The sequence below is a fragment of the Hemicordylus capensis genome, chromosome 2 (assembly GCF_027244095.1).
Source record: "Hemicordylus capensis ecotype Gifberg chromosome 2, rHemCap1.1.pri, whole genome shotgun sequence".
NCBI lineage: Eukaryota > Metazoa > Chordata > Lepidosauria > Squamata > Cordylidae > Hemicordylus > Hemicordylus capensis.
Genome location: NC_069658.1, coordinates 188,607,946 through 188,632,845, shown reverse-complemented (window position 1 = coordinate 188,632,845; position 24,900 = coordinate 188,607,946). Strand labels below are relative to the sequence as shown.

The 24,900-nt window shown below is 48.3% G+C and overlaps 1 protein-coding gene and 1 long non-coding RNA gene across 4 annotated transcripts in view; one reads left to right on the top strand and one right to left on the bottom strand.

Moving 5' to 3' along the window:
- SYN1 (synapsin I) overlaps positions 1–24,900 on the top strand; it is a 119,812-nt gene that overhangs the window by 18,092 nt on the left and 76,820 nt on the right. For all 3 annotated transcript variants that reach the window (XM_053289103.1, XM_053289100.1, XM_053289101.1), the window contains exons 2-5: positions 14,230–14,287; positions 19,431–19,522; positions 20,106–20,262; positions 21,003–21,092. In XM_053289103.1, the coding sequence (XP_053145078.1) occupies positions 14,230–14,287; positions 19,431–19,522; positions 20,106–20,262; positions 21,003–21,092 (397 nt within the window). The remainder of the gene's footprint in view (positions 1–14,229; positions 14,288–19,430; positions 19,523–20,105; positions 20,263–21,002; positions 21,093–24,900) is intronic.
- On the bottom strand, positions 8,123–14,286 carry LOC128342158 (uncharacterized). The gene is made up of 3 exons (XR_008314807.1): positions 13,435–14,286; positions 12,639–12,787; positions 8,123–11,540 (listed from the first exon to the last, which is right to left on the bottom strand). It is a non-coding gene; the product is annotated as an uncharacterized LOC128342158 (long non-coding RNA).

Below are 24,900 nucleotides of genomic sequence, written 5' to 3'. Positions count from 1 at the left end.
GATGTTTTGAATGTCCTTTCAAAATTGAAATCAAGGATGTTTTAATATGTTAGAATTCAGACTCCCCGTGGTATTGAAATACTGGCACACTGTTTAATTCTAAAATTGGAGGTGCTGAGCTTCACATTTTCTGGCCTGGAGGACCCTCCCTCAAATTCCAGATCTAGGCTGACTGTCCATACTCAATGGGGAGGGAAATTCACTCTGCATATGCTCAGATATATTTTATTATTGCTCCCTGTGCTCCAGGGCTGAGTTGTAGCATGCAAATCAGATTAAGCCCTGATCTGTAGTGTCACTCTAAACAGAGGCGAGAGCACATGTGTTCATGACCAATCTCCAATTCCTCTTTTCTAAGGACAAGAACATGCAGTGTTTCATTGTGTGGGCTGCAGGGAGGTGCTTGTGAGGTGGTTTGATGCACTATAGACAGAAGCAGCATGTGGCAATCCAGGAAGTGCAGATTGCCACCTTCTCCCTGGGGAAAATACATTATGCTTACACTGTGCCAGAGGGTATGACATGGCAGCATGGAAGAATACAGGCCCTTTGAAGCAAGGGAGTGGTGGAACAACACAGTGTGGGTAGAGAGTGTAGGGGTATCTACTGACTAGAAAAAACAAGCTGGGCTGCTCCTGTGCCTTTAAACACCGCTTAACCATCAGAAACCAGCATTTCATGACATATCATGAAAGAGCCCCTGGTGGCGCAGTGAGCCCCTGGTGGCGCAGTGGTAAAACTGCTGCCCTGTAACCAGAAGGTTACAAGTTCGATCCTGACCAGGGGCTCAAGGTTGACTCAGCCTTCCATCCTTCCGAGGTCGGTAAAATGAGTACCCAGAATGTTGGGGGCAATATGCTAAATCATTGTAAAACCGCTTAGAGAGCTCCGGCTATAGAGCGGTATATAAATGTAAGTGCTATTGCTATTGCTATATCATCACTAGCTAACGTCTGCACATGAACGTCTGCACAAGATGCTGTTAAAGGCCCAGCTACAGAGGCAGCTTGAAAAGGTGGCAACCCTAGCGAAGACACCAAATTGAAAAACATGGCAGAAAGTGGGCTGAAGTATTCACTGCAGAGGGAGAAGATTATACAAGTCGACTAGAGTAAGCGACAGTGTCCTGTTGCAATGCATTGAGCTACTGCTTGCTTGGCACAGTTAAAAGAATGCAGGGGATGGTAATATTGAGAGGATATTGACTCACAGGATTACAGAGCTGGAGGGGTCTATCCTCCATAAAAATTCTTCAAGGGCAACACATTGAGTAGAATCAAAGATAAGGAAAGCCTTTTCTAGACTATACCACTACAGAGCGGGGGAATCAAAAGACTGAAAGTTTCTCCTATGAAAAATATACAGCTTTCTGCACATAGAAAACGAATATGCCAGGACCGAGCTGAACACTTCTCCCTGCTACTTGTCTATTTGTGGTGGGAGGCATTTTTAATGGAGGATAATTCAAACATGTGCCTACCCCTGCAGCATGAAGTGGGGCAGCCTAGGAAAAGCTTTACCATTTCTTGCAGCTTGTGTATCTTGGCATCATAGTAGGCTGGGCAGACACAACATACTAGAATGCAGTAACAGTCAGGGGCGTAGCTAGGGGAGAGGGGGCCTGTGTTCATCCCTCTCTCGGGTGGCCCCCCAGAGTGAGGGAGATAATGAATACAATAGGGAGGGGTGGAGCTGGGGGGCCCTCAGGAGCTGGGGCCCCCGGATTCTTTGGACCCATTTGCTCAGTTATAGTGCAGGTGAGGCCAGGGCTGGCATTTTGCCAGAGTGACCTACCTAGGGCTACCAGGTCTTTTGAGTGCAGCCTGAGAATGAAAAGGCTGTGTCTGTGTGGAGCAGGACTAATAGTACCTGGCTGGCCAGGGTTGTACATGGAACTTTTTCACACCTGGCTTTTAGTTCGCATCTCCTCTGGAATGGAGGTATGCATTTGTATATCGGCCAGATTTACCCCGAAGTCCCTGTGAGCTATCGGGGAGCACTTCACACACAAGTCGGGTGTTTTATTGCAGGTTAAGAGTGTAGCCTGATTTATATCTGGGGTTAACAAATCTGGTTTTTGGTTGGTTTTGTGGGACAAATTCGAACTCGCAGCAGGGCCGGACTGGGGGCACTGAGAGGGCGGTGGAATGTATGTAGGGCGCCGAGTTTTGAGCAGAATAGGTAATTAAGGGTTGGGGTGGGGGCGCAGGGGTGCCGCGCAGGTAGGGTGCGCTGGGAATATGCCCTGTTGCCCTGTGGGCCAGTCCGAGCCTGACTCGTAGTAAAGCCTCTCAGTCAACCTACGGTAAAGCCTGCTGTCTGGGAAAGCTCCTGGTGCTTCAGGGATGGAGCCTGATGGGTGTGGGGGTGAAGTGAACAGCAAAAACTTTCAAGCCAAGCAGAAAATAGCCTGCCCTCTTGGTTCTGATCTCTCTTTCTACCTCGAAGTAGGAGGTCATGGCTCACAAAGGAATTCTAAGCATGGCTAGCACTTTAATGAGGAGGAAGTACCTCAGCTAAGTAGCTGGGGAGAGGAGGCTCTCTCTTGATAGCAAAGGCGAATCTCCCCTTTGCCTAGCAGAGTTTGCTCTGGTGTGCCATAACCATATTGCAGTGATTCACTGCAACAGCGGGGAAGCCTGAGGCTGCACGTGGCTGGCGGGTCAGCAGTGGGGAGTGGGGCTCGACTCCCTCTGGCCCCTGAGTCCACCCACTCTGGACCACAAAGAAAGGGGAGGTCTAGGTGGTTCCTTCCTAGGACTCCCCTGACCTTGTGGGTCCCTTGACGCCGAAATTGCCACCGCCGAAATTGCTGGCAGAAACTCACAGGCTATCGCTACGTCTCAGCCTAACACCACCACGGCCCCCCTGATCTCGGAGACCACAGGGACAGTTGGGAAACCAGGGAGGTTTCCCTCCCTTCTTCACCACCGAAGAAGGCAGAAACACCAGAACTTCAGGTCAAACCCTAAGAGCAGGCAACCCTAGGTTTGTGAAGAGCCGCTGATTCCAGAAGTGGGCTGGTTCAGGGATGCAAGCTAGGGACTGAACTAGCTGTGCATTGCAACAGGAGGACATCTTCTGAACAAGGATGCCCTCTTGGGGAGCACCGGTACATTACAGGAGATGTGGAGTCTCCTTAATGGAAGGGATGGATGGCAGGCTAGTGTTTGGACTGAGTGGAGCATAGAAATGTGGCCTTTCATTGTGTGGGTGGCGAGCAGCAAGTTGCATTGGAACCTAGGGAAATCGGCTTTGCAGCAATGCAGAACTCCCATCTCATAGGAAGGGAGCTTTGTGTTACACAGTGGATTTAAGTACAGGAACTCTGCTGCAATGCAGAGAGCATCCGTCTTGAGCAAACACAAGTTGTCAAAAAGAAAAAAAAAAGAAAAAGAAAAACAATGGTATAATGGATCAGGTTCTATGCAGTAAGCCTGTATCAGAATAACTGTAGGGAATGTTGCGTTACCATTTTCTTGAGGCTGGTTATTGTTTCTGTTTTTGTGGCAGAATTCCAGTAGCAAGGCATGCACGGAGCATCCTTATAAGCAGCACTGCTTATTAACCGTGTAGAATGCAGTGCCTTGCAGTAAGCAGTTACATAGCACTGGAAAAGGGTTGGTCTGTAGAAGAACTAGGCTAGCCAATAAGAACTGTACTGGCATGGCAAAACATTCCCTCCTCCTGGCCAGTTGCCAGAACAAAAAGAGAGGAAGCCCCGGGGAAACATGGTGCTGTCTGTGTTTGCTCTTCTCCTACCTTATATCAATCTTTCTTTTTTAAAAAATGGTTCGCTTTAGTGGGGAACTCTGTGCATACTCAAAGGCAGTTGATCCTTACATTGGTTTTCTGAAAAGGCCCCATCTGGTCCCAGGGGAGAGGCACTCTGCACATGATCCAAGACACTTCTTAGTTCCCCCCCTCTTTCTTCTGTTCAGGGTGATGTGGGAAAGCAATGTGTCCATGCTCAGAGGCAATCATTCTGAGGTGCACTTCTTCAAAACCCAACAACCCAACCTTTGTTCTGTTCAGGCTTGTGTAGGGGAAACACTCTGTCCGTGCCCAGAGGCAATCAGTCTGAGGTTCCAAAATGTTTGAAAATTCAAGACGGCACCTCTTAAGAAGAGCAGGGCCATGAGGCAGCATGGCACAGTGCAGTAGCTTAGCAGGCAAAATGTGTGTGAAATAAAGCTCTACCACAGCTTGAAGTTACATGCAGTGGAGCTCTATTGAGGATTAGTGCATTGGAATGGAATGAAAAATGCATTGGCTGGCTGCAATGTGTACAGTGATGCAGATGGTGTGTGTAAGTGGAGGAGCATTTGATGTTGAGCAGCCCACAACTGCAGGCTGCAGAAGTGTCTTGCAATGCAGCCAAAATTACAGATGTTGTCATGCAGTTTGGGCATATATTACAGTGTAAACAGTGCAGATATGTAGCACAGCAGTCTGCTGCACTCTGTAAACAAATGGTATCCTATGCAGCAGGGGACAATACTGTAGTGGAAGAGCAGGGTCATATATTCTGCAGGGTCAAAATAGAATTGCAGTGCAGGGAGGTTGCAGAAATTCAAAGCTGAAGTAATGCAGGGTAGGCTGCCGTGTTGCTTTGGGGTACTTTCTTTGAGGGAGAGAATATTTGGCAGTGCAAAGAAGGTGTTATTTCTTTGCCCTGCGAGAACAGCTTGCTTTGCAAAATGGGATGTTAGGTGTTCTCACTGTAAATTCCAGAAAGATGAGCTCTCTGGAAGAGGGTTTTTATCGGTAAGGGATAGGTCAAGAAATTTGGAAGGGGCTGCATGGGTTGCACAGGAGGATGTAAAGAGCAGGTTTCACAACACTGCAGTCTGCGGGGAAGAACACGGATTCATAGACTAGATTGGATCCATAGACTTGAGAATCGTGAAGGTCGATGTTCTCTCTCCGAGCAAGGAGATGACTTTTAGTAGCAACACAATTGCTAGCAGAGCATTGAAGGGAATGCAGATATATTTAGCAGCAGCAGCTGTAGCAATGTACAGACTGGGTTGCACGTTTGCGTAGAAGCCTCGAAATTTGCAGTGCAGAGGGACTCTCTGAGCTTGTAGATTGCAGCAGTTGGCGATGCCGGGGGCTGGCTGGCGCGATTTGCGCTAGGAAGGGGCCATTGTTGCATCATGGGGCACCGTAGCAGCAGAGCGAGAGCCGTTGTTTGCAAATGCCCTGCGGGGAATTCCTCTCCATCAGTGCTTTTGCAGTGCTGCTTTCAGCAGCCATTCAGGCTCCAGCGCAGCTCGCAAGGGGATATGGTCTGGTGTGCGTGTTGGGGGGAAATAGCCAGGATCTTGTGATCCGCAGAGAAGAAGCACTTAATAGCGCCCCTCCTCCCCGCTCTGCCGCATGGCTACAGCATCCTCCTTTCCCTCTCCCCCCTCCATCGTATTATAAACTAATCCTTGTGAGTCAGAAGGTTGCGGAAGTGTCTCCGTGATGCGCCTGAACAGCGACGGGAAGCTGTGGAGGGGAGCGGGATGGAAGAGACTTTTTCGCGGGGGGGCGGGGATCTGGTCAACACAATACTGTTGTAAATTGTGGTTGGGAGGAGTCGATTTTTATGTTAATCCCTCTCCAAAATTGTAGCTAGATGGGATTTAAACATAATCTTGAGCCTGTAGCTCACTCTATGCGGGGTTGGGTGGGGGGCGCAGTTCATTTCACTGCTCATTCAGATTCAGAGACCGTTTTGTTGGTGCAAATTATCCTTAGGGGATAAATTTCTTTTTAAAAGGGCGCAGGGGCATAAGTCCCCTTAAACACATTTGTGAGGGGCGCTGGTGGCTCTGGATAACCCTCCGTGGGCTAAAGGCTGTCAGTATAAGTTCTGATGCGCTCTCTCTTCTTTTGGAGTTCCTCGCTTGTTATGGAGCTGACTTGGCACTGAAAGCAGGTCTGTTCCGGAATCAAGCCTGTATGGGAGGCTGAAAGTACACCAGACATGCCGAGGGGCACAAGGAAACCCACAAAGGTTGCTCATTTGCTTGGTGAAGTGGCCTGGGGTGGGGTGGTTTGTATGGAGGAGAGAGGGCATAACTGTTTCTCAGGCCTTGGTATGTTTTTGTCGTGAAGGACTCATTTGAAATGAGCATAGGTCGCTGCGGCAGCAAAAGCACTTGGGAGGGGCTGTGAGTTGCAGAAAAATGGCGCTGCACACTCTCTCTGTGGCAAACTGGGAGAGGGCTGTCGGACCTGCACCTCCCCCAAGTCCGTCAAAATTCCTCGGTAGAGCTGCCACCAGTCTCCGGTGTTCCCTGTTCATAGCAAAATGCCTTAAAACCGCTTTAAAGAGTGCAGAGGCTGAGATTTGGCACATAGGGAGACAGAATGGAGCACATTTCCAGCCCAGATCAAGATTAAAACAATCAAAATCTAGTTTATTTAAGTAGATTTTAAGGCTCTACACATGGCCAGTGTGTAGAGCCAGAAAGGGTTCAGTGGGAAGAGCGGGCTTGACCCACTCTCCCCACAGACGATCACGTGCCCCTCCTCAGGCGGGCGGATCGCCCACCCAGACGAGCGGTGGCCTGGCTGTGGCGCTCCCGGGTTCAGCTGCAGCTCTCCTGGCAGCTCCAGGGGTGGGGTGAAGGGAAGCTCTGCTGCGTGGCACCCCACCTCCTGGAGCCCCAGTCATGCGCCACACGAGTGCACGGTGCATTCCTGGGATCCCCTCTCTCCGAGTGTGCCTTCCTTGGTGAGCAGTCATGGCAGACATACAGCTATAAAAATGAGGTTAATGGGGCGCTCGCTCTGTTAACCTCATTTAAGAGGGTAGCTATTGTTAGATCCAAGGATCCCCCTGCAGGTCGTTTTCTTGGCTAGGTAATTTCTTAACCAGACACCAGTATCAGGAGTTTCAGACACTTTAATTTGCCAGCAACAAAGCTCTTGGGTGCGGCTGCGCGCTCTAGCAATTTCTACGTGCCCTTTAATACTAAAAAACCAACACATTCCACACTTGCGCATTGCATACAAGCCAAGACAACCCTTTTTAACTCCAAAGGTCCCAGATCATGCTGCTTCCAAGTGTGATTTCTCTCACCCACACGTCTCAAGAGATGGGCTTGTGGGTCCCAATTTCTACCTTCCCCACACGGACATGCTTTCAAGTAGTGTAATCAAACGCCTTCAAGGCATGGCACGGGATGTACCAGACACGAAAGGCATCATCGATCTTAGCTAGCTAGATACTATCCAAGCTAATCATGCTGGGTTTTTTTCGCTGCTCAAGCAAGTTGGGAATATCTTCCAAGAGTGGCTGCTCAAGCGGGCTTGCCACCCTGGAGCCACCAGGCCAGCCCCGCCCTCGAGCCCATTGGCTCTCACGAGCTGCAGGATCTGGGCTTGGCTCCCTTAGCCTGGTTCGTGCAGGTCGGGAGAATCGCTTCACTGTATAAAAAGCAGGACAGTTGACAGGCAAACAAGGCAACCATGCTTAACGTGCACAAGCGACGAGGCATCTTTCTTCCTGTCTGGTGCTAGACAGGAGGCTCCGTAGATCTTAGGCCTTAAGTTGCGGTTCACAGAACAGCGTGCTCCTGGGAGCCGTGCAGCATAGTCTCAACTAACAAAGTTAAACTAACACAGAAGTAACATTCTGGAAACAGCAACCTCAAGAGCTGTTTACAGGGAATGAGCCTAGGATCTTCTGCATGCAAGCATGCGGCTGCTCTGCTACTCCCCAACCCCTAAAGATCTCTTACGGAGCTCACATGTAGTCTCCCATCCAAATGCAAACCAAGGCACACCTTGCTTAGCAAAGGGGACAATTCATATGTGCTACCACAAGACCAGCTCTCCTCTCCATAATATTTAATCAGGTATGTGGCTGCCATTGAGCAGGGGAAGAAGAGTGTCCCCCAGTCTCTGCAGCCCCAAGCACTTCTGGGGGCCGTGAGAGGCCCCTTACTGCTCCCCCCCACACCTTCAGGGGGCTGCCGGAGTCACTCGTCTGTCTGGAAACAGCAACCTCAAGAACTACTACCCCCCCACAAAAGCTGGCTGCTTTGATTTGACAGAATCTGAAATATTAATAACTAAAAATGACAAACACTTATTGGGTTTGATATATAAGTTGTTAGAGAAATATGACTCGGAATCAGAACAAGTTAAAGACTGTATAATTAAATGGATGCAGAATATGAATAAAACAACAATGATATGCAACAATGGGAATATCAGTGGGAAGTGAACATTAAATTTACAGTCAATAGTACACTAAGAGGAAATTGGTACAAAATGTATTTCCATTTATATATTACTCCAGTGATGATTTTGAAGATAGACAATAAGTATCCAAGAAATTGCTGGAAGTGTATGAATCAGCCGGGAACCTTTCATCACATGTGGTGGACATGCACTAAAGCTCAGAAATTTTGGAAGTTAATTCACAGTAAGATGCAACAAGTGTTAAAAATAGATTTTCATTTTTCTCCAGAGATATTTATGTTAAATATTACTAAGCATTATATACCTGCAGAATATACAGAGTTGTCCTTATACATGATAACTGCAGCTAGAATTCTTTATCCTTCTTATTGGAAAACTCATTTGTTACCGATGTTAGAGGAGTGGCAGCTTAAACTTTGGGAATACACTTCAATGGCTAGGATTACTTCATATATAAAAAAATAAATCAGAAGATAAATTTGGCATTACTTGGGAACCCTTTATACATTATAATCTGTCACAGGGTCGGATACCTTAACCGAGATTTGGATTTTCTCTGCTAATGAATCCTTGAGTGAGTTTATTTTAATTTTGATGCTGTTTAATTTTGATATTTAGTTATTCAGCTGGATGTTCTGTTTGAACATTTGAAAGTTCTTATTCGAATACGTGTGGTTAGGAGGAGCCGTTAATGGGTGGTTAGGAGGCGGTGTTGTTTTCCGGTTTGGTGTACAAAACATGTATGAAATGGTATCTATTGTACTTGTGTATTTTTCTTTTTCTGTATCCTGTATTTCTGTATTCTTTTCTTATATCAATTAAAAAAAAATTAAAACAAGAAACTGGCTGCTTCCTTTATAGGGAAAGTTTGGAAATTTAGCATCTAGTGCGGAAAGAGGTACAGTGTTGATTAAATTACATAGGAACATAGGAAGCTTCCATATACTGAGTCAAACCATAGTTCCATCTTGCTCAGTATTGTCTACACAGACCGGCAGTGGCTTCTTCAAGGTTGCAGGCGGGCAGGGATCTCTCTCAACCCTATCTTGGAGATGCTGCCAGGGAGGGAACTTGGAACCTTCTGCTCTTCCCAGAGCGGCGGCTCCATCCCCTGAGGAGAATATTTTACAGTGTTCACACTTCTAGTCTCCCTTTCATATGCAACCAGGGTGGACCCTGCTTAGCAAAGGGGACAAGTCATGCTTGCTACCACAAGACCAGCTCTCCTCTCTTGGCAAACATCCTGGCAAACATCCTAGCATCCGATGGCTCAGACACGGATTTCAAAAGCTTAATGTCTCCCTATAGTAGTAGGAGCAATCGTTGATAGTAGTAGATTTTCAAACAATCATTTGCAAGATGTTCCAGTCCATAAGAAGGCTTGAGGCTTTTCTGGCCTAGGGAGACCACGGGAGATCACTTGATACGTAACAGGCTAGTAGTAAGAAATCCACAGAACAGCCAGGCCAGGCCAAAAATGGCTTTTAGAACTGCTGGAAGTTCTGATATGAAACTTGGATGAGTTTTTGGGCTGAACAAAGGCCCAACTCTCTTTCCAAAGTTGCTTTAGCCTAGGAGTTACCAAACTTGGGTCCTACCTAGATGCTGTTGGACTGCAACTCCCATCATCCCCAGCCACAATGGCCCCTTGTCTTTAGAAGAAGCGGTTAGGTTTTCATTAAATGTGTTTGTATGTAAAGAAGTATAGTGAGTGTTGCCACCATGGGAAGGAGCTCTTGTACCTCGTGAAAGAGCTTTTCGGAATACTTGGGTTCTCTCTGCTTCTGGGGTGTATGTATATGTGTGTACCTGCAATCTGAGTCTCCTCTGTTAGGAAGTGCTGTTTTGATTTTTTCCTTTTCCTTTTTTTCTTTAGGTGCTGACTGTGCTGTGTTCTAGGCTGTATTTGTCATGTATTTAATTTGTTTTTATTTTTGTTAATGCATGCCACTTTGCAAGCAATATGTGAAGAAGCAGTATATAAATTCAGTTAGATAGATACATACATACATGGAAAGGTGGCTGAGAGGAGTCATGACTGGATTCAGTCGCTGGTTCTGCGTGTGTTACCGTATAGAGGAAAAGTGTCATGAGCTTGTCTGTCTGCAGTCTGGTCCTTGGTCTTTATCCGGAGAAGCTGGTCACTCAGGAGTCGCTCCGCGTCTGCAAAGAAGCACAAAAGAACAAATCACTATGGAGTCCCCAGTCCAAACCGAGTCCCCCACAACCCAGGTCGCTCACCAGATCCCAAATGTTCTGAGCCAAGGGTCCCAGGTGTCACCAGCAGCCCGTCCCGGATAAAGTTGTCTGGTGCCCAGCCCAGGAATCAAGTTACAAGCAGGGGAAGCCTGGGACTCAAAAGTTCCACCACGAAGTTGGGAATTCGACGTAACAGGAGGCTTGGTATGCAGCAAGCTCAACCAATACATTGCTTCCAGTGGCTTGTTCGTTGCCTGTCCTTGGCTTAATTGCTCTCCTCCCCCAGTGCTGACTTCTTCTGAGTGCCCTGCACCTGCTGTCGGCATTTTGCACTTCTCTGCTCTTGGGGGATTAATGGTTGGCCGTCCTCTAGCTCAGTGTTTGGTCTTCCACACCCCGTCTCCTCTGCTCCCGATGGGCCTTCTAGTCCTGAATCTTCACCCTGGCCCGTCTCAGCTACTTCCTGTGGCCCAGCAAACGAGCTCTCTCTTTCATGAGCTCTCTCTTTCACGTGCCTCTTTGCCCATTGGAGGGTTGCCAGCCTCCCACTCCTCATCGCTATCCATGGGTGAGGGCATGACAAAAAGGATGTGAGAATGAAGAAATCCCAGGTTCTCTGCTTTGGTCAGGGGAATAGAAAAGGGCCTGGTAGTCATTGTGGAAAGGGGAGCGAAACTTGAGAGTACAGACTTGAAGTATTCTCCCCAATTCTGACTGAGGAGCAAGGTCCAGTGATTAGGAATGCATGGGAATCGAGGACCATTTCTTCTAGATTCTCCCAAGTTCCAACTATGCAGTGAGGCTTTATTGGATGACAAATGAGGAACAGACAATGTGGCCTAGTAGGCTTGACCACAGTGCCTCCGTGAACTGGGTGTGCATGCCGTAGAGCATGTCCCAGAATCTTCTGCAACACACTGGGGTTCTGTGACAGACATGCGGGGGTTTCTCAGCTGATGAGTCAATTTGGAAATGTTTCCCTGTAGGCAGAAGGTTTGGAAACCATTGGTCTTCTAATCTGGGGTCAGGAGACAAGACTTTCATATTCTCTGCCCAGTCCTCTTAGGAGCAAGGCCTGGTGAGTTTGAGAGGATGTTAAGGGTGCTGTAAGGCAGGATTTATGGATTTTTCCCAATCTGCAAAAGGAAAGTTGAATTTACTGAATTGGGGATTAGGGATCTGAGAGCCAAAATTCCTGGCACCCTCTAATTTTGTGCAGGAAATGGAGTCTAGTGGTTGGTGTGTGTGTGTGTGTGGACGGCCAGGAGAAAATTCCATTTAATACTTATTTGCATTGCAGATGTATAAGTATTGCTAATGTGTCTAGAAAGGACAAATCCCAAAGGTGTCTGCCAAGGAATGGGTGTCGGTGCCATTTTGCCCAGAGAGGTCTCTTTTTCTCCACAGACATCTGGCCCTGGATTCTTTTCTTAGCTGTGCCTCTGCAGCATCCTCTCTCTCTCTCTCTCTCTCTCTCTCTCTCTCTCTCTCTCTCTCTCTCTCTCTCTCTCTCTTTACTGCAGCTGCCAGTTTGTGCCTGTCCCTGCTGGGCATTTGGTTGCTGAGCTGAGTGAATTATAAATGGAGGAAACCGCTCATTATTTTTAGCTGCTGTGTCTAGGTTCCCTCGGAGCAGGAAGCAAAATCCAGAACTGTTTGCCTCATGTCTTGCCTGTCTGACCTGCCTGCTCTGCATTGAACTTGGATGTCAGTGTGTGGCCCCAGGGAGCGCCATGTTACAAGAACTGGGGTGTTTCCCCTGAAGGGGTTGTTGTGTTGCAGTGAATGGGATGAGCATAAGCTTTCTCTGAGGCCTCCATGCTTGCTGATAAATAGAGGGGTCAGTTTAGCTCCTCTGATTGCTAGGCTTTGGCTCTCTGACCAGTTGCCTGTTTGCCACCCAGCTATTAATATCTTCCAGTCCTTATCACCATCTAGGCTCAGTAGCGATCAAGGGAAGTGTTACTTCACATACCACCACATCATTAATTTGTGGCATCCTCCGCCCCAAGATGTGGGTTATTGGAAGGCTTGAAAAGGAGATCAAGCAAATTCATACAGACACTTGATAGCTAAATGGACCCTCCAGGAACAGAGCCAGGATATCTCTGAGTCTCTGATGCCAAAGGACAAGCAAGCAATAGGAAATGCACCCTGCTTTCATGTGTCGTGTGTGAAGTTCTGAGTGCATCTCTCTGGCTGCTCTGGGAAATGGAATGTGAGATTAAATGGACCTTGCTTTGATGCAGACTTTTTAATACACGGCAGGGCACGGTCTGAGGGCACATGATACAGCCACTTCGCTGATGCTAAGCAGGCCTTGGTCTGGTTGGTGCCTGGATGAGAGATTGCTTGGGGTTTCTTGAATATGCTGCTTTGAGTCCTATGATGAAAGAAAGGCATAATATAAATATAATATAAAACCTACTGATTTCCTACTGGAAGACCGGTAGCAGGAGGGACAGTAGAATTGGTGATGCTCGGTGATCTAAATCAAAAACAGGAGGAGAAAGAACTGCCGGGAAAATTGGCATTCTCTCTGGTGCTGGCTGAACTGCCCTCCAAGTGTGAGAGGAGTGGGCTTAGGTGCTTGCTTTGTCTCTTGCCAGTAAAATAAGGGTGACTTGTACTTGGGGAAGGAGTGAAGTGCACTTATGCTGCAGGTCAAGCCTATCCCAGGAGGGGCCCTCCCATCAGTGGCTGCCCTGTGTGTGCCAGATTTTGGCTGCCATTAGATGGCTGTGTGGGAAACAGACATATTTGACTCAAGGAATGTAATCCACTGGATGCTCTCCTGCGCATAGCCCCACTAAATAGTTCTTTCAAATGAATTTACTGTACGAAGAAGAATGCATTTACTTGGTTCTTTGCAGTGCCCATTTACTCCAACGAGAACTTGCATTACTGAGTTCTTGTTGGAGTGATGTACAGCCGTCAAAATAGTGATGCACAGCTGAAGTGAGTGGGATAGGGGAATGTGGTTTTGAGTAGTGATAGGAAAATGCAGTGTCCCTGTGACACAAACCTTACCTGATGTGCCTATAACAGATAGCTGAAATAATGCATTTATTTCACCGAACCCTTGGAATATTCTGGAAGGGCTCTTCTACATTGGAAAGAGAGTGAGCTATGCAGACTTGAGAGGATGTGTCCCATATGTTTCACTTGGGTGGGGAATGACCTGAAATATAGAGATTCTGTTTCAAATGTCAGTAAAACCGCAGAGCAGGCTGGTCAGTATGCTTGTGTTAATAGCAAAAGGGGAGGAGATGTTCTTGTAGTTTTTATGTTACCTCCTGGTGAGACCTAGCTCAAATTTAGCCCTGTTGTTGGGACTGAAATCCCCCCTAGCAGGGAAGTAGAATCTAGTGAGTTAGAATCAGTGTTACCTCTATGGTGTGCACATGCGCACTCACAGGTTTTTTGATGTCCACTCAGTTAATTTTAAATCCTGCTCAGGTTGAATCAGGCGCACTCACAGGTTCCACTCTGAATGCATGTGGGCACACACTGTCTTCATACTGCCACCCAGAACAGAGATGAAAAAAATTCCACACAGAGATGAAAAAAATTAGCGGGACCACTGGCTAGAATTGGTAGAGGACTAGGTTAATTCAGATTTATACTTATTAGCTGCATAGGCTGTGTTTAAATTCAGCCTTTTTGGGCTGTAGATGTGTATGATGTAAAGAGCTATATGTGTTTATATTGGGTCTAATAGGGATTGCAAAGATTAATTTGGTCTTTGGGTTGCTTAAACCACTACGGTTTCTAATTTCCTAGGGCAAAATACTAAAAATACTAAAAAATTTCATTTTTTCCTAGGGCAAAGTACTTCAAGGGGAAGAAACTTCATGGGGAGATGGATATCAAAGTAGAACAGGTGAGTATGTGTCCAGGTGTCGGGGACTTGAATCAGGAGCCATATGATTTGAAGCTAAAATTGAATCTAGGCAGGATCCATTCTCACAATGGGAGGATGTGAATTTTGAAATGGGGACCTGGGATCTCTGAGCCATGCATACTCCTGTGGCAGGTGGCATGAAAACCTGGAGTTTCATCGGGAATCTGGATTTGCCACAGTAGTGAACCCATATTGAGCCTGGATTGGCCAACTGAGATTAGATGCTAGATTATCAATGCGGGCTCAGTCTGGGTTCACCACGGTGGCAGATCTGGATTCTTGGTAAAACTCTGGGTTCTCATGACATGTGGCACAGGAGCATGTGCAGCTTAGGGATCCCAGATCCCTTCTTTAACTCACATCCTCTATATTGAGAGCACTGGCCCTTAGTAAATTATGTGGGGCTAAACTACACACCTACACACGGGATATTAAGCTTGTTTTTAGGGTTTCTGTAACTGATTATTAAGTTACATTTAACTGAATAAAATAGCAGCCAGATTGGACCCCCAGTAGGTTGGGACCGCATCAAGGGAGTAGGAGGTATTTAACCCCACCTACACCATGGTCCCAATCCAGATCAGTCTCCCCATGTGCTGTTTAACAAGGGGAAAACCCTTCCTTTTGGTGCCATGAGAGCTTTCCTTCTTTGTTAAATAGCATCCATGTAGAGTTGGTCTGGATTGGGACCATGGTAGGAGGTGGGATTCTAGCCCGCTACTTCAGTTATGTTTCTGGGGTGATCCAGTTGTTCCTTATTGCATTAAAAGCAGGCCTGTCAGTCCTATTAACAGGCTTAGCATCAGCTACAGTTTGTCCCTAGGACTGTGGGTATTCAAGCCTTGGAGTCCTCTTCGGACTATGAAAAGAATAAGTGTATACAACAGTAACCCCTGCAATTGGCAGACAGGGTGAAATCACTGAATTGGTCTGGCTCGGTATAATGTACTGGAAGTCTGGCCTCTTGCCTTTGTCTGGTTGACAGAACAGAGTATTCTGTTTACTCCAGCTTCTCTACCACAGGGACCTTATGCTGAAGAGCACACTTTCTAGGGTGGGACTAGGGTGGGACTACCGATAGTTCTGGCCTAACCTTGACACGGTCACCAGGAGTGGCGCATACACAAGCATGCTGCCAAAATTTGTCACAGATGAAATTTAAGTTCAGAATCCTGAAAATGCAAATTGTGTCTCTCAAAAGGAAGTTGAGAAAGATGCCTAGCCTCAGACTGACCCCAATGATGGTGAAAGTTGAATGAGTGATGGCAACTTTCACCATCACTGGGGTCAGCCTAAGGCTGGGCTTTCCCCATAAACTTCCCTTCCTTCCCTCTGACATGTTGCTAAACTGATGGCATTATCATGAGGTGGTTTTTGTGGCTGTTGAGGTGGCAGAGAACCTTGTATGACTCAAGAAGAGGATTCTGGGTGGTCTTGAAAATGGGCACACCAGCTGCAGCAAATTCAGGAAATATAACTCAAAACAGAGCTAATCGCTTAGGTCGCTGGCTTCCAAACTTTCTGTCTCTTAGAATCAATTTCGCATCTGTTTCTTTCTTTTTTAAAATAAAAATTATTCCAGAAAAACATACAGATGCATAGACAAGAGACAGATAGCAACTATACGTAATATATTATGTACATATTATAAGCAGACCTGGGCGCTTTCCAGATTACCTGCTACAACAGCGGCAAAATGCGTCAGCTTGGGCAGGTTGCACTGAAAACGTAAATAAAGGATTGAAGCTATTTGTTGCGCAAAGCCACCAGCAGGGGGAACAGTCTTTTCGAGCTTGTGCAAAACTCAGAATGGGAAAATACAGATTTTGTTTGCACTTCACATGCGGTATTAAAGGACTGTAACGCAGCAATGAAATCCAAAAGAAGGCATCAGAAATGTGAAAGGCACCTTGCTGACAACACAGGAGCTACACAGATAGTTTTGTAGCACAGATAACGGGCACGTAGTGACACTGTTGTAGAGTCCAATCTGGAAAGCCCTGCATATAACAAAATTGAACAATAATTTCCGGGTAAATACTCCCATGTTGTCCTGTGAATCCTTAAGGCACATGCTATAAAACTAACAGCCAGTCTCCAGGCTTCCAAGATTGACAGGCCCTTAACGTCTGAGAAACTGCTAGATGTCACAGAGGATTCTGGGAAATGTTCTAGAGTACACACTCTGTTTACCCAGGATGCTTACTAGGCCTCAGTTTCCCGATGGAAACTGAAGATGCGACTTTGAACACTAAGAGACTGTTCTGACGATCAGCCAAAACTGGGCTAAGAAAGCCTCAGCTGATCATCAGAGCTGCCCGGAGCCCTGTGGGTCCCGGAGGCAAACCCGCCTCCAGAACCTGCCTTTAAAATGAGGTTATGGGAAGAAGCGCTTCCTTAGCCCCATCTTTCTGATCGCCTGTCAGCCCCGGCTGCTTGCAGCTGGGGCTGGGAGATTGTGGAGCTCCCAGCAGCTGGCGTTGAGAGAATCCCCATAATGCACTGCTCAGTCATGCTGTGCACTATGGGAGTTCTGGGCTCCTCCCGGCCCCCAAAACCTCCCTGCCGCCAGCAGCAGCCAGCAATTGGCTGGGCGGGTGAGCCGCTCGCCCAGCAAAGCAACAGAGATAATCTGCGATGGAGGCCAGCTTCTTGAAGCTTCCTCCCCTGCCCCTTCCGGCCCTTTCTCACAGATCGTGAGAAAGGGCTCATAGGGTAGGGAAGATGGGTAGTCATGGACAAGCTGTTTTAAGAGAAACCACTCTTACTGTTCTTCTCATTGAGGAACCCCCAATAAGCTTCTGAGGAGCCCAGGGGTCATGGAAGCTGTTGGGGAGAGGAGATAGCCGGGAATGCCACCCCATCGGTGCGGTTTCTGTTTACATTCCTGCTCTTGGTACGGAGCTGAAAACGAATCCAGTAATCTCCCCGTTTTGCTTGCCTTCCAAGTTTGCATAGGATAGGAACATCCGGTTCCAGGCAAACTGAGAGGGCAGGCTGAACAATGAGCCTCTCAATAGTTTTCCTTGAGTTGAGTGGCAGTTGTGTTACAAGCCCTGAGTGTGTGAATCCTCTCCTCAGAGGAGGTTTTGTGATCTGTCAAGCTGGATATAACCCATTAGCCATGTATTTGTAACAAACCCTATCCCCCCCGCCCTTTTTCTTCTTCTTTTTATTTTCAGTATTAGGCAGGTAACAAAACTTGGTGGCTGATAGGGTTGTATGCGGCTTGGTGGATCCCAAATTGTCAGGCCTGCCGTAGGGACATGAGAGAACTGCCTTTTTCTTTAGAACAGGCTCACAAGCAGGCCTGTCCTGTATGATGTGTGTGTGTGGGAGTCTCAGTTCTGCCCCAAATACACTCTGTATTCAGAATAAAACATGGAAATTAGTTATACCAGCATGCACATGGTGAGGCGATTCTCGCGATCGCCAAAAAGTGGGCTAAGGGAGCCTAGCCCGCTTTCTGGAGAGCGTGAGAACCACCAGGCTCACAGGCGAGCCCGGTGTCCTCAAAGTGGGTAACCTGCTTACGGAGCCCTCCCCTTAGACGAGGTTAGTGGAGCGAGCGCTCCGCTCACCCCGTCTATTTGATCGTGTATTGCTGCGGCGCGACTCTGTGCTGTGGTGACCCATGAGGAGACCCCCACTAGGAGGCTGAAACAAGCCTCCCGGCCCTGGGGGTCTCTCCAGGATGCCCCACGCGTTCACACAGGGCATCCTGGAACTTCTGGGGGCCGCGCGGCCCCCGATCCCCGCAGCCCCTGCCGGCTCCGTGACGGAGCCGGCAGTCATGTGGGCGGCTGATCCGGCCACTCAGGGCTTCCTGCCTGATTGTCTGCGGGGAGAGCTAGCTAAGTCTGCTCTCTCTGCTGAGCCGCTCTCAGCGAGTCTCACCGCTCATGAGATTTGCCTCATTGTCTATATGGGGACTGACTGTTTTGAGTTAAGTGGGGGAGAGAGATGGGTTAAACAGGTCCAGTAAAATCAATGCTCAGGCAACATGACTGGGGACTGTAGGTGAGAGGACACGGCTGTGTGTCAGATCCAGAAATTTCCCTTTCAGTAAATCATGCTGAGTAGCCATGTCCCCCATGCTGATGTGTTTCCCTGGTCATATTTGCCAGTTATCTCTTGTCTGCAGAAGCAGAATGTACTGAATGCAGAGAATTTTTCTCCCTGTGATTTAAAACCCTGGGTGGCCAGGTCGGGATGTTCGGGGGGAGATGGCCAGGAGGGGGTGGGGAGTTTGGCTAGCCTGTGCATTCCAGATTCCCCTCGCCTCTCATTCATGTGGGATGAGAAATTCTGAAGAGGGCTCCTTCCACTGACACAACCTGTATGTTTTCACATTTATCTTCACAGTGAGAGTTAGGAACATGGATTAGATGAGAGCCCCACATTCTAGGGAATCAACCCTTTTTTCCATCAGATATTGACCTTTGTTGGATGTGGCAGATATGGATTCCCAGATGATAATGCCTGATTGTATATGTGACCACCCCTTTCTCCTGGATGTCAGGGTGGTGTATATGTTCTTCCCTCCACATTTTTCCATCCCTGTAACTGTGAGGTTAGGCTGAGAGGTGATGATGAACCCAAAGTCACCCAATGAACTTCATGGCTGAATGAGCCTGGATCTCTCTGGACCATGGAACCAGTGGTTTTTAAGGGTTGGGTTATTTTTTTGCTTCAGTCACTACTTTCCTCATTGAGTTACCTGCTGAGGAACCTCTGCGCATTTGCCATGGAATCTCTGTACCTTGCAGAAAATTCCTATGCATATGCTAGGATGTGCACACAGTTTGCTTGGAACACTGGCCAGATCTTGATGGTCACCCTATGTGAATTAAAAGTGTGTGCATAAATACACCCAACTGTTTCCTGCTTCTGTATGTTGAAGGAGAAAAGAGTCAGTGAGCAAGCTGTCTGTCAGGTCTTCTCCTTAAAGAGCCATCTGGTTGCCACTTCTAAAAAGGCCTGCCTATGTTTTCAGACAGGATACTTGCTTGTTGAAGTGGATCGTCCTTTCTGTGCCCTCAAGACAGCATGGTGACAGCAGGTAGCTGTACGATGCTTGAATGCTCACTTCACATGACTTTGTCTTTTTGGTGTCTCTCAGGCAGAGTTTTCTGACCTCAACTTGGTGGCTCACGCCAATGGCAACTTCTCTGTTGACATGGAGGTTATACGCAATGGTGTCAAGGTAGTCAGGTGAGTGGCAACATGTGTTAATCTGTCTTCTAGGATCAAGGTTTCTCAGCCTTTTGGACTTCTGAATGAGACATTGGGCTTGATCCTGGACAGTTAGGGAACAATATCTCTTTTGTGATCTCTATGTAAATAAATAAAATAAAAACCTGTGCTGATGTTAATCCTTTGCCCTTGCTGTGATCCTGATCCACACTGCCTCCCGCTGTAGCTGGGATGCAATAGCAAAAGCCAAAAACGGGTAGTCAAGGCTATACTGACCATTTAATATTACAAGTAGTTTGACCCTGAGGCTGGATTCCTAGGAGTATGTAAAAGCTTAGATTTTTTGTCTTGTTTGGTTCATCCAGGTTGATCTAGCCCTGCTGAGGATCTGTGGCTCTTTTAGTGGTGGGTGGAGGAGGGGGCTAAGGGGGATAGAGAGTATCCTGTCCTGGGCTTCACCTCTGGAATCTAGTAGATTGGAAACTATAGACCTTGGAGCCAAGACTCTGGGATCCTGGTTTGGGGAATGCTGGGGAGCAGGTTTTGTGGATGAGTGTGGGGGAAAATGGTTTTCTCTGATCCTCCCTGCTCTAATTTCTAGGAGCCTGAAGCCTGACTTTGTGCTGATCCGCCAGCACGCCTACAGCATGGCACGTGGCGGGGACCATCGCGGCCTTGTGATTGGGTTGCAGTATGCCGGGGTGCCCAGCGTCAACTCCTTGCATTCAGTGTACAACTTTTGTGACAAGCCCTGGGTGGTGAGTGGCAGACGTGGTTTGGGAGACTGATATTAATGAAACTGTAGGCTGAGCTGTGGCCAGAAGCTGGAGGACTTGGACTAAGTTGCTTGCTTTATTCCCATGGAACCATCACCGTTTTTGTATCCAGGAGGGTTCATTTCTTTATTCAGTATTTATTTACAGAATTTTATAGGGTGAATTTTCAGTGAGAAAGTATTCAAGATAGTGTACAAAATCAAAACTAAACAATATAGCATAACTGAAAAATATATATACAGAAAAATCAATAAAATAGCAACAACTAATTGATGCTAATTAAAAGCCTTTTTAAAAATAAAAAAATACAAAAGTATTCCTTAAATGGTAGGTGAGAGACACTGAAGTTCTTGTCAGGCTTCCCTATCGAGGCTGCTATGTAACATAAGCACCACATGGAAAGATGTGGCAGAAGGGGCATGGATCAGAGCCTTTCCCCAGTGGCCTGAGGTCATGGGGCGGTGGGATTGATATGAGTGAAGGCACTCTCTGAGGTATGATAGGCTAGGCTGTGCAGGACTTTAAAGACAATCACCACAACTTTGAATTGGACTTGGAAGCGCTTAAGCAGCTGGTGCAGCTATGCCAGCATAGGAGTCCTGACAGTAGTTGGACTGCTCCAGATGGAGTTTCTGAGACAGCGCCAAGAAGGGAAGTGGACAGAGCAGTAATCCATGAGAAGAGATTCAGAAGGCTTTTCCTTGTTCCCTCCCTTACAACAGTTTGCCCAGATGGTTCGCCTGCATCGCAAACTGGGTCCGGAAGAATTCCCGCTCATTGACCAGACTTACTATCCCAATCACAAGGAGATGGTGAGTTGAGATGGAGGGATGAGAGGTCCTTCTCTCCTTCTTGTTTTGTACTGGATCTTTTGACCTCTGATTTGTCGGGTTGTTTGATCAAAGGGACTCATTGCCATCTCCAAATGGGACTATTGGAGGCTTTATGTGTTTGTGAGGGAATATGTGTGGGTGTCAAGTATTGGATTAAATGACATGTGGTGAGAGCCCACAACTCTTCAACTCAAGTATAGTCTCACACTTGCTCCTCAGCTGGCACTCCCACAGGCATTCTTTCCCAGGCAAAGACTGTATCGTGCGGCAAGCTGGGGCTTTGTGGATTTGTTTTGGGGATTTCCAGCCCACAGTCTGTGTCCCCTGTTACTTGAACTGGGATACGGTCTTGTTTGTAAGCTGCCCAATGAACAAGTGTTGTGGGGTGGCCATCCAAATAAAGTGGGTGGTGGTTGTTTTGATTGGGGCGAGTGCTGGACTTTGATCTGCTCTGTTGACTAGGCAAGGTCAGAAGGCCAAGCTCCTGGTCGTTATACGAGGCCTGGCCAATCCAGAGGCTTCATACAGCCTGCCAGTAGCAGAGGAGCACATTCTGTTCCTTCCTCAGCCTGAAGCTGAGGCAGATCTCATAATAAAACTCATTGCAGTGGTTGCCTTAGGTGGCAGTTTATCAGGGGGTGGGGTGGGTGGGTGGTAGCATCCCGCAGCCCCATGATCTGCCAGAAGCAGCAGTGCTGGGAATCTCTCCCAGTACTGGTGCCCTTTCCCAAATATAGGAGGGAGGGGAGTAGAGTATTTACCTGAATAGAAGACAGCTCTGAATTTAAGATGGCCCTTCTGAAAAACAGACATTAAATACAGGTTATACCTGTATTTACCCCAAAGGAAGAAGACTTTGAGGCGATTCTCACAATCGCCCAAAAGCGGGCTAAGGGAGCCTAGCCTGCTTTTGGGCAATTGTGTGCTGCAATGGGAGCCACACGGCTCCTGGCAGCTAGCTGCCCTAAATACCCCTTCCCTTAGCTGAAGTTAACGGAGTGAGCGCTCTGTTAACCTTGTCTTTTTGCTCGTGTGTTGCCGTGGCGTGCAGCAACACATGAGTAGATCCCCGACCGAGAGGCAGCAAGCAGCCTCCCGGGCTCGGGGGTCTCTCCAGGATGCCCCACACGCTTCTGTGGGGCATCCTGGAACTTCCAGGGGCCCCATGGCCACCGATTCCCTCAGCCCTCGCCGGCTCCGTGACAGAGCCAGCAGTCGTGTGGTCGGCTGATCCGGCTGCCCAGGGCTGCCTTCCGATCGTCTGCGGGGAAAGTGGGCTAAGCCTGCTCTCCCCACAAATCCCCTTACAGCTCCTCTCCCTGATTGTGAGACTCACCTCTTTGAATTTAGGACGAGCCCCCAATTCCTGACATCAAAAAACTTGGGGTGGGGCAGGGGTGGAACTAGTCTTGGATTCAGGTAAATACAGTAGGAGCTGGACAGGCAGCACATGCATGTGGAAGGTGAAGTCAGCTGGCACCAGAGGCTCTGAGGAGGATGAAGAAGCAGCAGCATTCTCCACTGCCTAAAAAGAGATAGCTCACGCACATCTGGTGTCCATATATTTAATTTTCTTATGGTGGACTGAGTAGGGGACTGCGTGGGGATGTGTCTGGATGCCTGATGGAACTCTCCGAGGTCCTGCAAGAGTTCCAACCATTGCCTTGGGAGGGAATGGCAGCCAGGGAGGCAGGCAGGAGAGAGGAGGAAGAAGTGGAATTGAAGGGGAATTCCCCTGACTCTGGGGAAAGTCAGAGTCAGGGGAAAGGAAGAAGAAAGGAAGAAGCTGGACCCATTACCTTGGGAAGGAATGGCATCGAAGGCGGCGAGACACCACCAGGCATCCACCCTCAAGCTGCCCAATGGGAAGTACGGTTGCTTTGGGAGTGGCACTGGTGGGAGGTAAATAGTGGCGGCGGCAGCAGCAAGAAAGCAAAGGAGAATGGGCCAGAAGGCGGGGGGCCAAGGAGACTGGGGCAGAAGGGGGTAGTGGGGAGAGGAGTGGGTGGGTAAGAAATAATGGTGGCTGGGTCGGCGGGTGGGAGATAAATGGCGGCGGCAAGAAAGCAGAGGAGACTAGGGCAGAAGGGGGTGAGGGAGAGAGGAGACTGGGGCAGAAGGTGCGGGGCGGAGGAGACTGAGCGGCGTGGGCAGGAGATAAATAATGACAGTGGCGAGAAAGCAGAGGAGACTGGGGCAGAAGGGGCGGGGGAGACAGGAGCCTGAGTGGTGTGGGTGGGAGATAAATAATGGCGGCGGCAGCGAGAAAGCAGAGGAGAATGGGCCAGAAGGTGGGGGGCCGCGGAGACTGGGGCAGAAGGGGGCAGGGGGGAGAGGAGCTGGCGGGCTAGAAATAACGGTGGCCGAGCAGGCAGGCGGTAGATAAATAATGGTGGTGGCGAGAAAGCAGAAGAGACTGGGGCACAAGGGGCGGGGGAGAGAGGAGTGTGGGGCAGAAGGGGGCAGGGGAGAGAGGAGACTGAGCGGCGTGGGCAGGAAATAGTGGCGGCGGTGTGAAAGCAGAGGAGAATGGGCCAGAAGGCAGGGGGCTGAGGAGACTGGGGCAGAAGGGGGTGGGGTGAGTGGAGACTGGGGAAGAAGGGGGTGGGGGGGAGAGGAGCACACGGGTGAGAAATAATGGTGGCCGAGTGGGCGGGCGGGAGATAAATAATGGTGGCTGCGAGAAATCAGAGGAGACTGGGGCAGAAGGGGCAGGGGAGAGAGGAGACTGAGCGGCGAGGGCGAGAGATAAATAATGGCGGTGGTGGTGAGAAAGCAGAGGAGACTGGGGCAGAAGGGGATGGGGGAGGTGGGCAGAAGGTGGAGGGAGTGTACTGCCACACAGATGCTCTGTGCGGGTTCAGCTAATTATTTGTATTCTAGTTACCAAAAGCCGAGGGAAAGGCACTCTGGGTATGCTTCTTCTACCCCTGAAGAAAGCCTGTCTTATCTCTGCCATCCCTGCATTCTTCTTTCCAATGACGCTGGCAGATCGTTAAAGTAAATTATTGGCACCCTCTCCCGCTGCTTCAGAATTAGGAGAGGGAAATGCTGATAAATAGTTGAAAAAATTGCTTAGTGAACTTGTTGCTCCTCATCTGTAAAATAATCGGGTTTCTTGTTGGTTTCCTGCAGTTTTCCATGCATTTTTAGCCTGTTTTCCAAAGGGAAGAAATCTTATGACTGTGCTGCACCACTTTGGTCCTTTAGCTGTTTCTGAATTACAGCTCCTATCATCCCCACCCACAGTGGCCAATAGTCAGGGGTGATGGGAGTTGTAGTCCAACATCTGCAGGCGGGTCGAAGTTGTGATCCTCTGGCTTATTAGATAGTTGTGTGTGTGTCCCCCTAATAACTTTGTGGTGCTGAGAGAGTCTGATACAATCCAAATTCACAGCATATGGGAGGGGGCCCTTGGGGATCCTGATGGCATTTTTGTTTTGATCCACTCAAAGTATAAGCAGTGTCCCTGTAGAACAGATGTGTTGATGGACCAAACTAAAGTTAGTGCACATGGAAGGGAAGCCTATCCTGAAAAGCCTTCTCTCCCCCTCACCCCACCTACCCATTACATTCCACCATCTTGAATACAGATGGCAGTCAGACGGAGGTGGAAAAGGCAGAGTCACTGCCGAGAGACTCTGAGGTGGCAACCTCTCCCCCTCCTCAGCAAATGGAGGTCAACATGGCAGCTCCTCCTCCTATCACCCTTCGAGGAGGAGGAGGAAGTGCCTTTGCCCCCAATCCCATGTTCTGTCACCCCATGTTTTGCCAAGGAGAAAGATAG